Source organism: Erpetoichthys calabaricus, chromosome 1 (genome assembly GCF_900747795.2).
Source record: "Erpetoichthys calabaricus chromosome 1, fErpCal1.3, whole genome shotgun sequence".
Lineage (NCBI taxonomy): Eukaryota > Metazoa > Chordata > Cladistia > Polypteriformes > Polypteridae > Erpetoichthys > Erpetoichthys calabaricus.
Window position 1 is genome coordinate 38,069,020 of NC_041394.2, and position 14,130 is coordinate 38,083,149.

The 14,130-nt window shown below is 36.9% G+C and overlaps 1 protein-coding gene across 1 annotated transcript; it reads left to right on the top strand.

Moving 5' to 3' along the window:
• Positions 1–950: 950 nt before the first annotated feature.
• Positions 951–12,772, top strand: LOC114648803 (eukaryotic translation initiation factor 4E-binding protein 1-like). Its single transcript, XM_028798067.2, has 3 exons — positions 951–1,296; positions 8,715–8,885; positions 12,640–12,772. Exons 1-3 carry the CDS (start codon positions 1,164–1,166, stop codon positions 12,669–12,671), a joined length of 336 nt encoding a protein of 111 aa, XP_028653900.1. The 5' UTR covers positions 951–1,163; the 3' UTR covers positions 12,672–12,772.
• The last annotated feature ends 1,358 nt before the right edge of the window (positions 12,773–14,130 follow it).

Consider the following 14,130-nt stretch of genomic DNA (forward strand, 5'->3'; position numbering starts at 1 on the left):
CCATTTATATTTAATCTTCTTACCCAGTTTAGGGTTGCTTGCTTCCTGTCCCATCAGTGCTAAGCGGGCACCAACCAACTCTAGACCAACTATTTTCATCCCACCACAAGGTACAGTTACACACATGGCCAGTTTGGAGTATCATATTAAATTAATTCGCACGGCTTTGACATATGTCAGGAAAATGGCAAGAAAAGCCCATACGTATGTTTAGTGCTGTAAATCTCCTTCAGGCAGTTGCACTCAAAGTCAAAGTCAAAGTGAACTTTATTGTCATCTCAGCTATATACAAATACACAGATAGACGAAATTGCGAAGCTCAGGGTCCATAGTGACATGCAAATAATAAATTAAAAATAGAATTAAAATTTAAATTTAAAACACAAACTAACAAGACATTGTGCAAAGACAAGACAAAGAAGTAGCAGCAATACTGATGTGTAAGATATGTAATATAATAAATAAATAATAGATATAGATAATACAGACTCATTGCGTTCGATCCAAGGTCTTTACAGCCCAGCAGGACCAATGCTAACCACTGCACCATAATGTCCAACCTAGCTTCTAAAATACGAAATGAAAATAAAGATTGACAGATTGATTGGTCAGTAAAAGAACAGAAGCATTTACTGTTATTGTCATTTGAACTAAAGTTAATGATACTAACACTTTATCTTCTCTCAGCCTGAGTGTGTCGGCACTGATAATCTCTTTGTTCTGTACAGTTGTAGTGTATAAGCGGCGCCTGAAAAAATAAGAAAATTACAACACCTATACAGTAATCCCAACAACCGACGGCGTCAGCCTTTGATCATTTTGTAGTCCGTATCGCAACATAGTCAAAGGATTGGCAGACAAAAAAACAACATCTCCCATGAGCCCTCAAAAACATTAATATTTCTGACCAATCAGCGAGAAGATTTTTTTTCTTTCGACGCTTCACCCGCCCCTATTTCCTTCCTGCCTGTGATTGTGATCGAGTGCGTGCGAGTTGTGTGTGTGAGTGTGTTGTTTGGGGAGGGTTTTGGTTGCTTTTTGTAAATCTTCATTAAAGGTGTATTTGGTTTGGTGTGATAGCTTTTGACGGTGGGATTTACTTTGTTTTTTTTATTTTTGAAACTATTATTTTGACCAAAACGTGAAGAGGCCTAGCAGCAGTCATGTCCTCGGGCTGTCAGAAGACCGTGAGTCAGGCCATCCCCACTCGCCGAGTGACGGTCAATGACGCCGCACAGCTGCCTCACGATTACTCCACCACCCCGGGAGGAACCCTGTTTAGCACCACTCCAGGAGGTAAGCCGCGAAATCGGCGGCGAGATGCATGTCCAGTGTTCTAGGGCCCACATCATCGAATGGACGGTAGTGTGCACGTTGCGTCGAGCTCCAGAGCCATTGTTGCCATGCGGTTGCTTATTAAGTCTGTTCCTGTCTCATTTTATTCGACTTGAGCTGTCAACCGAGGACCACCTCTTACTAATTACTGAAGACGACTTATAATGTCTACAAACAATCATGGAATCTTAAACAGATTTTTTTTTTTTAAAAATGTGTGTAAACAAACAGATTATTACTGGTGAAATCCAGCACATTACAGGAATATTGACGTAAACCTCTTTGATGTACCTCCAAGTACCAAAAAGTAACATAAAATTATTGTTTACTGGGTATGACTGGAGTGTCTCAATAGTGCAGATATATGCGGAAGATGGAGCGCCATTGCTATACACTCGTACGACCACTTACCAGTATGTCTTTGGTCCCAGTCTTATTATATTTCTTTACGGATCCCCGTGGTGTCGGCACCTTTCACTTCCTCCTTCACGTATGTCTCATTGTGAAGGCGTTCCCATATTAGTTGCACTATAATATGGCAAGCTGTTAATTAAAACATTCAGAAGGTCAGCAAAGTCTAAGCAGTCATATGGTATAACTAAAGTTCTTTTACTTCACACCGGACTGACGTTAGCTTTTGACATCTCAAGTTTTGCATATCAATATTGTGTAACATTGGTTCACATATTGATCAGTGATGGCAGCTTCCCTGCAAGGATAACTGTTTACTTCTTGGACCATAGAAGATAATCTTGAGATCCTCCAGTTATGTTGGGCCTACAGGTGACCTGGAGGGCCACAGCCTGATCCAGACCAGACTTGGGGATAGATTGATAAAACTTGTGTTTGCACAAAATGAGGCCCGAAATTTGCATACATACATCTCCATGCAAAAATCATAGTTTAAAACAGAAAACTTGATGGGAGAATTGGCGTATATTTATGGCAACTGAGACCCATGCATATGAACTGTTTTGGAGAGCATGGGAATGGATGACATCCTAGGGAAGTACAGCCCATATTGTCACGTGTATTAACGTGACAATATTAAAAATCAGAAGTGATAAATATGATGTACAGACCCTATTTTAGTTTCTTTTTAAAGAGCCAATGCTGCATATTTGTACTGAACTGTTTTGTCAGTTTATATAAACTTATCATGGAACTGGTCGACAGGTCAGGAATATCTTAGCCAAGCTTCATCTCCATTATTCCTACTGCACTGGAAGCGATTAACAGACTGACAAGGTGTTACATTCAGTTTCTGTATGGTATGGGAGTATATGAATAAAACGTAACATTTTTACCAACATAAAAAGGCAAATTGCAGCAGCATACAGTTTTCCTGCACTCATTGCATTCAGGGCCTCTAGTAGTGATAAAGCTGCTTTTGTTAACTGTAAGTAAGCAGTGATGTTCCATCAGTTTAAGAGCTCTGTGTGAAGCCAGGTTTAAACTGACAAATGTTGTGGATCAACACATGATTCATTTATTTTAAGGGAGAGTTGGATTTGTAGAGGACTTGCTGATGGTGCTGTACGTGATGCCTAACTTGTTAGTAAGTTAACTGGCTGAACCCTCAGTTTTTCATATAGCTTGTACTATTCATTGTAATAGCAATCGTGTCATTTTATGTGCCAGGAGATAGTGGTTTCCCACTTGAGATGCTTGCACCTTGTGTCTTTCCCTGACCCCCTGAGTGCAGAGAAGAGGTGCCACAATTCTGTGTGTGTTCATGGCATACTCAGTTGTGAAGTGAACCATAGGACTTCTCAAATACAGGTGGCAGTGTCTGGATGTGTCAGTGGGATGGCTGCTCAACCACCCAATGAAGGTCTACAGCAGGGTTTTTTTAACTTTTTTTTTTTTTTTGTCACAATCCCATCTTGCTGTTCATAGTGTCTTTGAGACCCATTCATTCACAATTGTCATAACACTGGGGGTCCCCCTTAGAGAAACACCCTCTATCCACTGGGAGTTCCACTTTGAGAATCATCGCTGATCATCAAAGCTAAAATATCAAGTAAAATCATCTTAGCAAAGTTGATTTCTTAATCAACCTGCCACAACCCATTCCCATTACATACAGCAGTGACTTGCGACACATAGCGTAAGAAACTCTACAGCACTGTGTTTGCATATGTATGAGGTTGAATAGCAATGTCTATATATGGTTGTTTCAGGGTAGCAACTGGGCGGGGTTTGAGGTCTGTTACTGTATGCACATTTATAAGATAATTGTGATTTATAGTTAAGGGATAAATTGTATAGAATTGTGTGCATGCCATGTTTTTAAATCTGATTTTTTTTGGCTTATGCATTTTCCTGTCTTTTTGGCATTTACATAGTTTAACACTTTAATCCATACAAAGTTTTATAAATGAGTTCTTTGTTGCTTGTATATCTAAATCCTATCTAAATATGCTCCCACGGAAACTATTCTTAACAGGCAAGCACATCTGTTGCAGTCTTGTGCTGTAGCTTATTCCATCTACTTTGTCATCTTGGGTATGTCACATTCTGTTTGAAGAGTACATTTCTGTACCCACATAGTCCATCAAGTTAATTTTTTTGATTTTAAAAAAGGGGAGGAGGAATCTTTTTAGTGAATTTTGTTAACAGACCATAGTTGAACTCTTCCTTACTTTATTCTTATTTTAAAGTTTGAAAGGAAGAAACACAAAGACAAAGTCTTATGCCATCTTAAAAGTAGCAATTTTTTTCCCTTTTTTTTGCTTGGCACACAAGTTAAGGAAGCAACCATGGTTCTTCATTGGTTACATAATTCAATAATACCCATAGATCTATTAATTTGTTTTTCCATGTCTAATCCAGGTTTACTGGGGAACCACCTCTTAGAAACCTCTTAGGGTACACTTTCTTGCCTCTCATGTATGTTCATTATAAAGTCCCCTATCAAAATGCCTGTTAACTGTGAAGAGGGTAACCAGTGCTTTTAGGGAAACATTCAAATTCCACTTAATTTGTTACATTTTGCTTATATAAAACTGACATAAAATTCTTAAATTCTTCAGTGTGGTGAAGGGCAAAACCTTTCGTGTTAGGCAGAAAACAACCCTTGACAAGGCACTGGTCCATCTCAGGTCTTGCTTACACACAAACAAACACACTCATACTGGGTCAGTTGGGATTTGCCAATACACCTAACATTCAATCTCTTGAGATTGTGGAAGGAAAACCCATGTAAACTGCACATTGAGAGTGTCACTGCATGAGATTCAAAATCGGGGAAAATGGATCCATGGAGCACCAGCCCTACTTAGTGTGCCACTCACTGTGCAGTCCTGTGTCATAATTCTTAAAATATTTGTTTCAGTGATTGAAGTGACCCTCTATCAGAAGTTCTAAATTTGAGCTAAATAATAATTTTTTTATTAGCATGTGTCTAAATTTTGACATTTTATGAAGTCTTGAACAGACCAGGTGTTGGTTAGTTATCTTCAACTTAATGTGTAAAAGTTATTGTAAGCTATAGTGTTTAAAAAAAAAAATTAAATAAATAAAATAGATATTTAAATACAAATATTTAAATTCAATTTAAATTTAACAATATAAAATGAATATAACTTGTTTTTAAAGTTATATGTTCTTTTGTGCTATGGTGCCAAGGAAGTAACAGACCTAGGCAGAAGGTATTTTTTTCTTTTTTTGTTATTTTTGCTTGTTTTATCCTCAGTTTGGATTAAAAAAAATGCATTAATCTTACGGTGTACTTTATCAATAATCTTTACAGTTCAAAGAGACTACATCCATTTTGTACCGTGCTGTTACTGTGATTTTTGTTGTTCTACTTTCAGTAGGTAATATCACACCTTTTTAATGAAACTGGAAACGCAACCTGCTCTTACAACCAGAATGCTTCAGTAGGATAGATTTTAGTGTTTTGGCTAGACATTTTTCAGTTTGGGCTGGAAAATGACTGACTGATCTTAGTATTCATTCACTTACACTAAATAATATTGCACCATTTTAGCCTACCAATGGATAAGCTGCATTTGAGGCTCTCCATGACTGACCTTGACATTTCTACATTTGCTGTAGGTAAAGGGAGGCCCTGTTGTTCTTGCAACTAATGGGCCAAAGTATTAGGATTGTGATTTCTATATCTTTGCTAACACTTTTCACACAGGACAACTGTTCACACGCTATTTTGTACTATTCTGTACAGTTGGATCACAGGATAGTTAAGTGACTTGATCAGTATTTCAGTTTGTAAGAGGTAGGAAATTAATTAGCAACTCTTGGTTTAAAGTCCACTTCCTTAGCTACAATGTCTCATACTTGCAACAAAACTTTATAGAACATCTTTTTATAACAAACTTCAAAAGTTAGGACACCCTTGCTTAAAATGTCCATTACTGTGAATAGGTAAGTGAGCAGAAGAAGAACTTATCTTTAACTATATCTTTTAGTGATGACACATTTCTTGTCAGCATTTTATGCAAGATTAGTGTATTGGTTTTGTTTTGTATAATTGTTCAGCGAAAAAAGAAAAGGAGCATCATGCAGAAGTTTGGGCACCCTAAAATACAGTATATGAGATCTCAGATAACTTTTACCAATGTCTCAGACTATGGCTTGTTCAGTCATCATTGGGAATCTTCAGGTGATGCAAATTGCAAAGCTGTATAAATTCTGTGACTCCTCAAACCTTGTCCCAGCCATCTGCAGCCATGGGCTCCTCTGCAGTTGCCTAGCACTCTGAAAAATAAAATAATTGATGCTCACAAAGCAGGAGAGCGCTACAAGAAGGTAGGAAAGCATATTCGGGTATCTGTTTTCTTGGTTCATAATGTTATTAAGAAATGGCAGTGAACAGAAACAGTGGAGGTCAAGTTGAGGTCTGGAAAACCAAGATAACCTTTCTGAAAGAATTGCTTTTTGGATTGCTAGAAAGGCAAATCAAAACCCCAGTTTGACTGTAAAAGACTTTCTGGTAAATTTAGCAGACTCTGGAGTGGTGGTGCACTGGTCTACTGTGCACCGTCACCTAAACATATATGACCTTCATGATCGAGTCAAGAGAAGAATACCTTTCCTGTTTCTTAGCCCCAAAATTCAGTACCTGAAGTTTTCTAATGAACATCTAAGCAAGCCTAATGCATTTTGGAAACCAGTCCTATGGACTGATGAAGTCAAAATAGAACATTTTAACCACAATGTGCAAAGGTATGTTTAAAGAAAAAAGGGTGCCAAATTTCAGGAAAAGAACACATCTCCAACTATTAAGTGTGGGCGTGGATCAATCATTCTTTGGCCTTGTTCCCTGTGCCACTGGCAATACAAGGGAATACATGTTATTGGTAGAAGGAAGAATGGAATCAAATAAATACCAGCAAAGTCTGGAAGCAAACATCACACCATCTGTAAAAATGTTGTTGAAGTTATAAAGAGGATGAGTCCTACAATAAGATAATGATCTGAAACACATCTCAAAATTTACAATGGAATACCTCAAGAGGTACAGGCTGATGGTTCTGCCATGGCCCTCACTGTCCCTCAACCTAAACATCATTGAAAATCTATGGATAGGTCTCAAAAGAGTAGTGCATGCAAGACACCCCAAGAAGCTTGCAGAATTAGAAGCCTTTTGCAAGTAAGAATTGAAAGACTCTTAGCTTGCTACAAAAAGCACTTACAAGCTGTGACACTTGCCAAAGGAGTTCTTACTAACTACTAATCATATTTTGTTTTATTAGAGAAATGGTGAAAAGTACTTTTTAAATTGAACTCTCTCTCAGGTACATTACAACTTAAAACAATTTGACAACTTGCAATTATGTCATGTGTATTATGGGTAAATATATATTTTTTTGCTTTTTATATATATGTGTGTATATATTTTTTAATCAACATTACAGTGTAACAGAGTGTGGAGGAGGGGTTAAGAAAAGAGTGCAGGCAGGGTGGAGAAGAATGTCAGGAGTGATTTGTGACATACCAGTACAAGCAAAAGTGAAAGGAAAGTTCTTACAAGACAGTAGTGAGACCAGCTATGCTATATGGGTTGGAGACAGCAGCACTGACAAAAAAAAAGCAGGAGACAGCTGAAAGTGGCAAATTAAAAAATTTTAAGATTTGCATTGGGTGTGACAGGGATGTACAGGATTAGAAATGAGTACATTAGAGGGTCCGCTCAGGTTGGACGGTTCGGAGACAAAGTCAGAGAGGCGAGATTGCGTTGGTTTGGACATGTGCAGAGGAGAGATGCTGGGTATATTGGGAGAAGGATGCTAAGGGTGGAGCTGCCAGACAAGAGGAAAAGAGGAAGGCCTTAGAGAAGGTTTATTGATGTGGTGAGAGAGGACATGCAGGTAGTGTGTGTGACAGAGCAAGATGTAGAGGACAGGAAGATATGGAAACGGATGATTCGCTGTGGCGATCTTTAACGGGAGCAGCCGGAAAAAGAAGATTTTTGTATATATTTTATTTAAGTATGTATTGTAAAGAACTTTTGTCTATTGTATTTTGATGGTCACTGAACAATAAGCCCTACAGAATTTTATTTTGTTAATAAAAAGAACAGTTAACACCTGTGGTCTAATGCTTAATTATAAAAATACCAAAGTTAACACTTCTATGCATCTGATTAAGCAGTAACTTAGTGCAGAAAGTTTTTTTAATGGGACAAAAGGGGAAAAAAATCAGAATCTGAATTGGTGGCTCAAGTAACATGAAATCGATGATCAGTATTGACCTCAAAAAAACCTGATTGGATCATCCCTATCAAATACTCTTTTTATGTGGAAATTGAATATTAATTGCAAACTTCTTTTAGAAAATACTTGAAAATTCACCTGAGTCATTCAGGATAGACTTTGTTTCTGTTTGTGTATACAAATTAGTCATCAAACGATTACAAAGAAAGGCATAATGGTTAATTTGTGCCCCTTAACCCCATCCCATTGTCTGTGTAGGGTTACACATGGAAGTAACTTGTTTTGGAATGACATCCCTTCCAAGGTTGGTTCCTGTATTTTCCTAGTCCTGTTTGGATGATACATAATGTGTATTAAGAAGAAAAGCTTTTTGAGTGCCAGTATTTGGTTTTTTTTTTTCTCTCCCCATTCCTGTCTCAGATATAGTTCATAGGTTGTGCTATAGCCTTTGATTTCGCAATGTGAAATATATATCTTGATAACCCCTGGGAATCACATTCACATTTTAGTAATTAGAGAATTTGAAACATGCAGTTAAATGTTATATTCTGTGATATTATAAAATACATTTGGTGGAAATTAAATTTCTACAATTAACTTAAAGGTGTGTTGGTTTTGTTTTGGACTGTTTCTCTTTAATGGCCATTTCTTTGGAGCAAATTTTTACTTTGGCTTATCACTGCTTTCTGTCATGTGTAGGTACAAGAATTATTTATGACCGCAAGTTTTTGATGAATTGTCGAGACTCTCCAGTTGCTAGGACTCCCCCTCGATATCTTCCTAACATTCCTGGAGTCACCAGTCCAAATACGGATGAGATCAAACTTGAAGCTGATCATGTCTCAGCTCATGTTGACAAGCAAGCAGGAGGTAAGTTCTGCATGTGCCTTTGTTGGGAATGATTTGAGACTACACTTCAGTTTAAGCTTGAGGGTTCTTCTGTTTTGGCAGTTTTAAGTCTTTTGGAACCAGTGCTGGGCAGTATGACCGAAATTCTATACCACGGTATTTTTCAAAATTATACCGGTTTCACTTTATTGGATGGTATTTTTTTCCCATGCATGAGTGGATGTTAACCACATTTTCCACTGCAGTTACTGGCTAAGAATAACTTATTCCATTGTCATGAGAATTGTACAAAAAAAAACATTTTAATGTGCACACAAGTATTAATACAGGTTTGCATAGCCCCATAAAGTGATAGTTTTCAAGGGGGTGGCACTAATGAAGAGAAGGAATCACATTGCATGACAGATGCAGTCAAAATATAGAGCCTTTTTATTGAACAAATTTTGCAAACAACTTAAACAAAAATTTTGACAACATATTTTCAACCATCCAATGAGGCATTTAGACTTAGTAAAATATTCAGAGGTGCTTGTCAAAAGTTGTATTGCACTGAACATGTCTTAGAAAAGGAATAAATAGTAAATATTTTTTGTAAACCAACTACACTTTGTTAATGTTAACAATCTCTGTCCATTGACATGTTAAAGTTACTTTTTAAACAACTTTACCATTATTAAACTGCATAATATTTAAACTAATAAATAATAACAATACAATAAATAATAGTGCAACTTCCAGTAATAATACTATTACTTCCAATACTTCAAAGCCCGTGTGCATTACACAGTATTCACCAAACTAAAATAAAATAAAATAAAACAAGTGCAACTTGGTGATGACATCTTTACCAGCTGAACCATCATTAAGGCAAACTGCATTAATATGGACCTTACTTCAAGCTAAGCTATATACATAAAAAATAAAACTGCAACTTGCATTTATAATGCTATTTGTGGTATAGCTCTACGGAAGCATATTAGAGCCACAGTGAAGAAAAAAAAATATGGACACTAAAGAAAGAAAAAAAAAAAAACTGTCGAGATTAAAGTCGACATTTCAACTTTATTCTCATAGTTTATTTTGTCATTAAAGTAGAATGTCATAAACTAAACTTCATCCTAAAATCAATGTTTAATTTACTAGATTTTCTCAAACCCTATCAAAAGTTAATGTAGCACATTAAATGCTTTGTGTTAAGTGTTCCCCGACCCAGTTGTTAATTGCTGCGCGTTTTTTAAACTGACTTCCTCCACACTAAGAGGAGGCGCAGACAGCGATTGCTGCACAGAATACATTCACTTCGTGATATTCCTGCTCTCTGAAAATGTAGAATGCTAAGATAAATTTTCATGATGAAATGCATTAAAACAGGTATTAAACATGTACGGTAGTGCTGCTCCCTCGCAGTAAGGGGTCCCCAGGTGTACGTTCAGTGTAGAGAACTTTATAGCAGGTGTGACGAGGCTCCAAAAAACTGGATGTATGAATGGGTATCGCACAAGTTTAACTTAAATATTGGGTTTGTGATCTGGTGGTCAGAGACACGAACACAGAATTCAATGGATGTTCTTCTGAGCGGGTTTTCTTTATTGCATGCGTGCTGTCTCTGTCTAACGTACCAAAACCCCAGTTCCTATCTTTCCTTTTTCTTTCTCCACATAACCAATCACCACACGTTAAACGTCTTTGTGAAATTAAACGTAGTTATAAACTTAGACCACGGAGTGTTCAGAACTTAAAAATCTTCATTATATTTAATTATACATCCATTCAGGGTTGCGCCCATCCCAGTAAGCATTGTGTGCAAGTCGAGAGCAAATCCTGAATGTGGTGCCAGCACATCGCAAGGTGAATACGAGCAATACTTACACTAGCAGGGTTAATACAGCATAACAAAACCTGACACCCTACATGACATTGAAAGGAAACTGAAGCACGCCGAGTAAACCCACCAGAAAAACATGCAAATTTAAAACAGGGAACACCCGGGACCCCACCTCCACACCACCGTGCCCCCACATGATTAATACATGCTTTAATGCATTTCATCATGAAAATTATATCAAGTATTTATCTTAGCATTTTAAATGTTTAGGGAGCAGGAATATCATGAAATTAATGTATTCTGTGTGCTGCCAGTGCCTCCTCTTAGTGCAAGAGAAAGTCAGTTTAAGAAGCACGTAGCGATTAACATGGCTCCGGGAACACTTAACACAAAGCATTTATTGTGCTACATAACTTATGACGGGGTTTGAGAAAATCTAGTAAATTAAGTACTCATTTTAAGATGAAGTTTAGTTTACGATGTTCTACTTTAATAACAAATTGCGAGAATAAATTCGACATGTTGACTTTATTCTCATTATAAGCATCGAGATTAAAGTGGAAATGTCGAGAATAAAGACAACATATCGTCACACTATTACACAGTACCCAGGTACATTACATAGTATTGAAAAAAATAAAACAAGTACAACTTGGCTTGCAGTATTATCCAGTAGTATAGAAACAGTATTCACACATTTGAACATGATTTTCCACATCCAACCTTTTAAATCCAAAGTATCTCCAGACAACAGACGTGACTCCTTTTTCCAGCAAAAGTTCTTCTGTGTCATCATGTTCAACTTTATCATCTGCTACAGCTTCAGTTTCGGAATGTTCTCTCCATTTTCACCGTGCAATACCTCCACTACCGCATGTACTCCGTTGCATGCCTGTTTAGCGCTGTAGCAGTGAAAAAGGTCCCCCTTAAACAGTTTCCCGCTGTGCCATGTTCTGAATGTTGTTTATGCAATTTAAACTGGTGTTGCGGTATAAGAAAAATCCATATCATAACAAAAATAAAAAACGGTTTTCGGTATGAACCGGTATACTGCCCAGCACTATTTGGAACCAATTTACCAAATCTACTGCAGTATTTTAGAGTATCTCATATTATCATCTTTTAGAAGTAATATAGTTCTGTGTCTGTGTCCGAATCATCTAGTTTTATCTTGGATGGATTTTATAGAGAAGGCTCTTTGTTACTTTACTACCTGTAAACCTAATATTTGAGTGCCTCTTGAGTATCAGAGTTCAAATGTAAGTTGAATATTTTGACTGCGTTTGTTACTAACTGAATGTGCTTTCGACAAGGAAGCAAAAGTATTGCATCTTGTATAAATGATTTGAATATAATAAAACATAACCGTGCAAGTAAGAGATTGGAGTAAAGTATGAAAAGGTGGTGAGAATAGAGTTGTGCGAGGGATTGAAGTACCCATGGGAGTATTTGTTTTAATACTGCAAAGCATTCCTTTCCTCCTGTTGTGAGACCTCCATGATAATCCATCAGACACTGGTAGAACCTGATTGAAAAATACCCAAGACAGAAAAAATAAATATTGGCAACCTTTAGTGAAGCAGTCTGAGGGGAGACTTGAAACACTCTGTCCTGTTAAGTTCAATAGATAATTTTACTAGAGATACTGTATATGTGAAGAGGTGCCAGTACAAAAAGAACAATGTGTTTTGTGGCCTTTCGTATAGAAAAATAAGAGAGTAAAGGAGGGCAAGGACAGTGTGACAGTCAAAGAATAGCAAGCTGTAACTAAATAGAACTTAAGTAGTTTATTTTATCTACATCTGAAGCTACACAAATAGCGTGTCTCTTTGTTTTCTTTAAACTGTGGAAATATACAAAACCAATCAAGTTTTGCGACTTGAATTCAGATTTGATGAAATACATCCCACATAACAGCCAAGGTACTAATGTTTTTTTTTCTGTTCACAGGTGATGAATCACAATTTGAAATGGACATTTAGGATGCAACATGTTACAGCCACAGATAAAAGAATCCAAACTGTCTTGTTGACAAGCTGATATTTCATTATCTAAGTTAACATGCGTGCACCCTGCTTCCTCTGGGACAGCAAAAAATGGAGTACAAGCTGATCTTCCTGCCAGTACTCTCTGGATGGATTTGGCTGTCCACATGTTATGTGTTCATACATAATACAAAACACAAAAAGATGGGACTTTGAAGGGGCTTTTGTTCTGATAAAGAAAGGAAAAAAAAAAGAAATTGATTAAGCAGCACCTGGCTTTGAGTTAAAGGGACACTGTTAAGTAATAATTAAGCTGGAGGGGTCTCCAAACTGCAGTTTTGGAGTGGGGAGGTGATTAATAAATAAAATATTAAAGAGCATTATGAGCTGATTCACTATTCATTTTTTTTTTTACTTTCATATTTTAGTAGGGTGTCAAACCTCCTGACTTTCAACCTCTAACGCTGTACACGAACAGTTGTGTTTTGACAAAACTGTACAGTAATGTTGAGGAGAGGTAACATGAGGAGAGGTCCTGTAGTGTTCCATTCCTGTCTGGTTACATTGTCTGCAACTTTTAACATTTTGTAGGCAAAATGAGCTTGCAAGGAACTGTCATTACAAGTCTCAATTTTTCTTATTGGCCATTGTTACTTTTTGCATTATTTCATAGTATTATTTTAAATCTGTAATCTAAAAGAGTTGCTACACATTCTCGCCAAATTTACTGTCTGCTATAGTACTCATTTGATCAGCTTTATATAGTAAAATTAACTTTGTTTTGGTTAATCAGAGCTTTAAATTTGACTTTGATGTTTGATTTATTGAGTAGCTGTAATGACCAATGGCAGCAGTACTGTGAAGAGTGTCTTCTCCCTGAGTTTGCCCATCACTTAACTTTCCTCTATTGAAGATGTTAAAATTAATTTTGGATCCCCTGATATGGCACCACCACAGTATTTTAAGAGACAGGCAGAGAATTTCTTTTTATTTACTGTAGCTTCTCAGAATCTCAGAAGGATGATGCACAATCGTGATTTTAGCATACTTTTGTTAAGTGAGAATGTTGCTGTTACATGTAACTCCTTAAAGCTTTGAATTATATTGTATGATCAGAGCGATAGAAACTAGACGTATATAAGAGAAGTTGGTTGTACCCAAGACACTGATTCATTCATTTCCTACACTCTATCCTCACTCTTTGAAGAACAGCTAAGTCATTAATTAACATTGTCTGGCCAATTTAGTCTAAAGTAAAACATAAACAAAGCACGCTCTTTAACATTTAAAACAATTTGCAAAGAGTTGTTTTTGTTAATTGTAAGCCCCAATAAAGCAAGTAGGTGCTGTGATATTGATATTTAAATGTTGGTTTAGGACGTGTCCGGACAAAGGGGTGATTTGTGGTGGTTTGTAATCCACTTAACACCAATGTTTACAGAGCAGCACTAACTAC

What these genes read in the sequence shown, in the direction of transcription:
- LOC114648803 (XM_028798067.2), top strand. Translation starts at nt 1,164, where the DNA reads ATGTCCTCGGGCTGTCAGAAGACCGTGAGTCAGGCCATCCCCACTCGC. An exon ending in GTTTAGCACCACTCCAGGAG is followed by an intron (nt 1,297 to 8,714) that starts GTAAGCCGCGAA and finishes TGTCATGTGTAG; the next exon opens with GTACAAGAATTATTTATGAC. An exon ending in TGTTGACAAGCAAGCAGGAG is followed by an intron (nt 8,886 to 12,639) that starts GTAAGTTCTGCA and finishes TTCTGTTCACAG; the next exon opens with GTGATGAATCACAATTTGAA.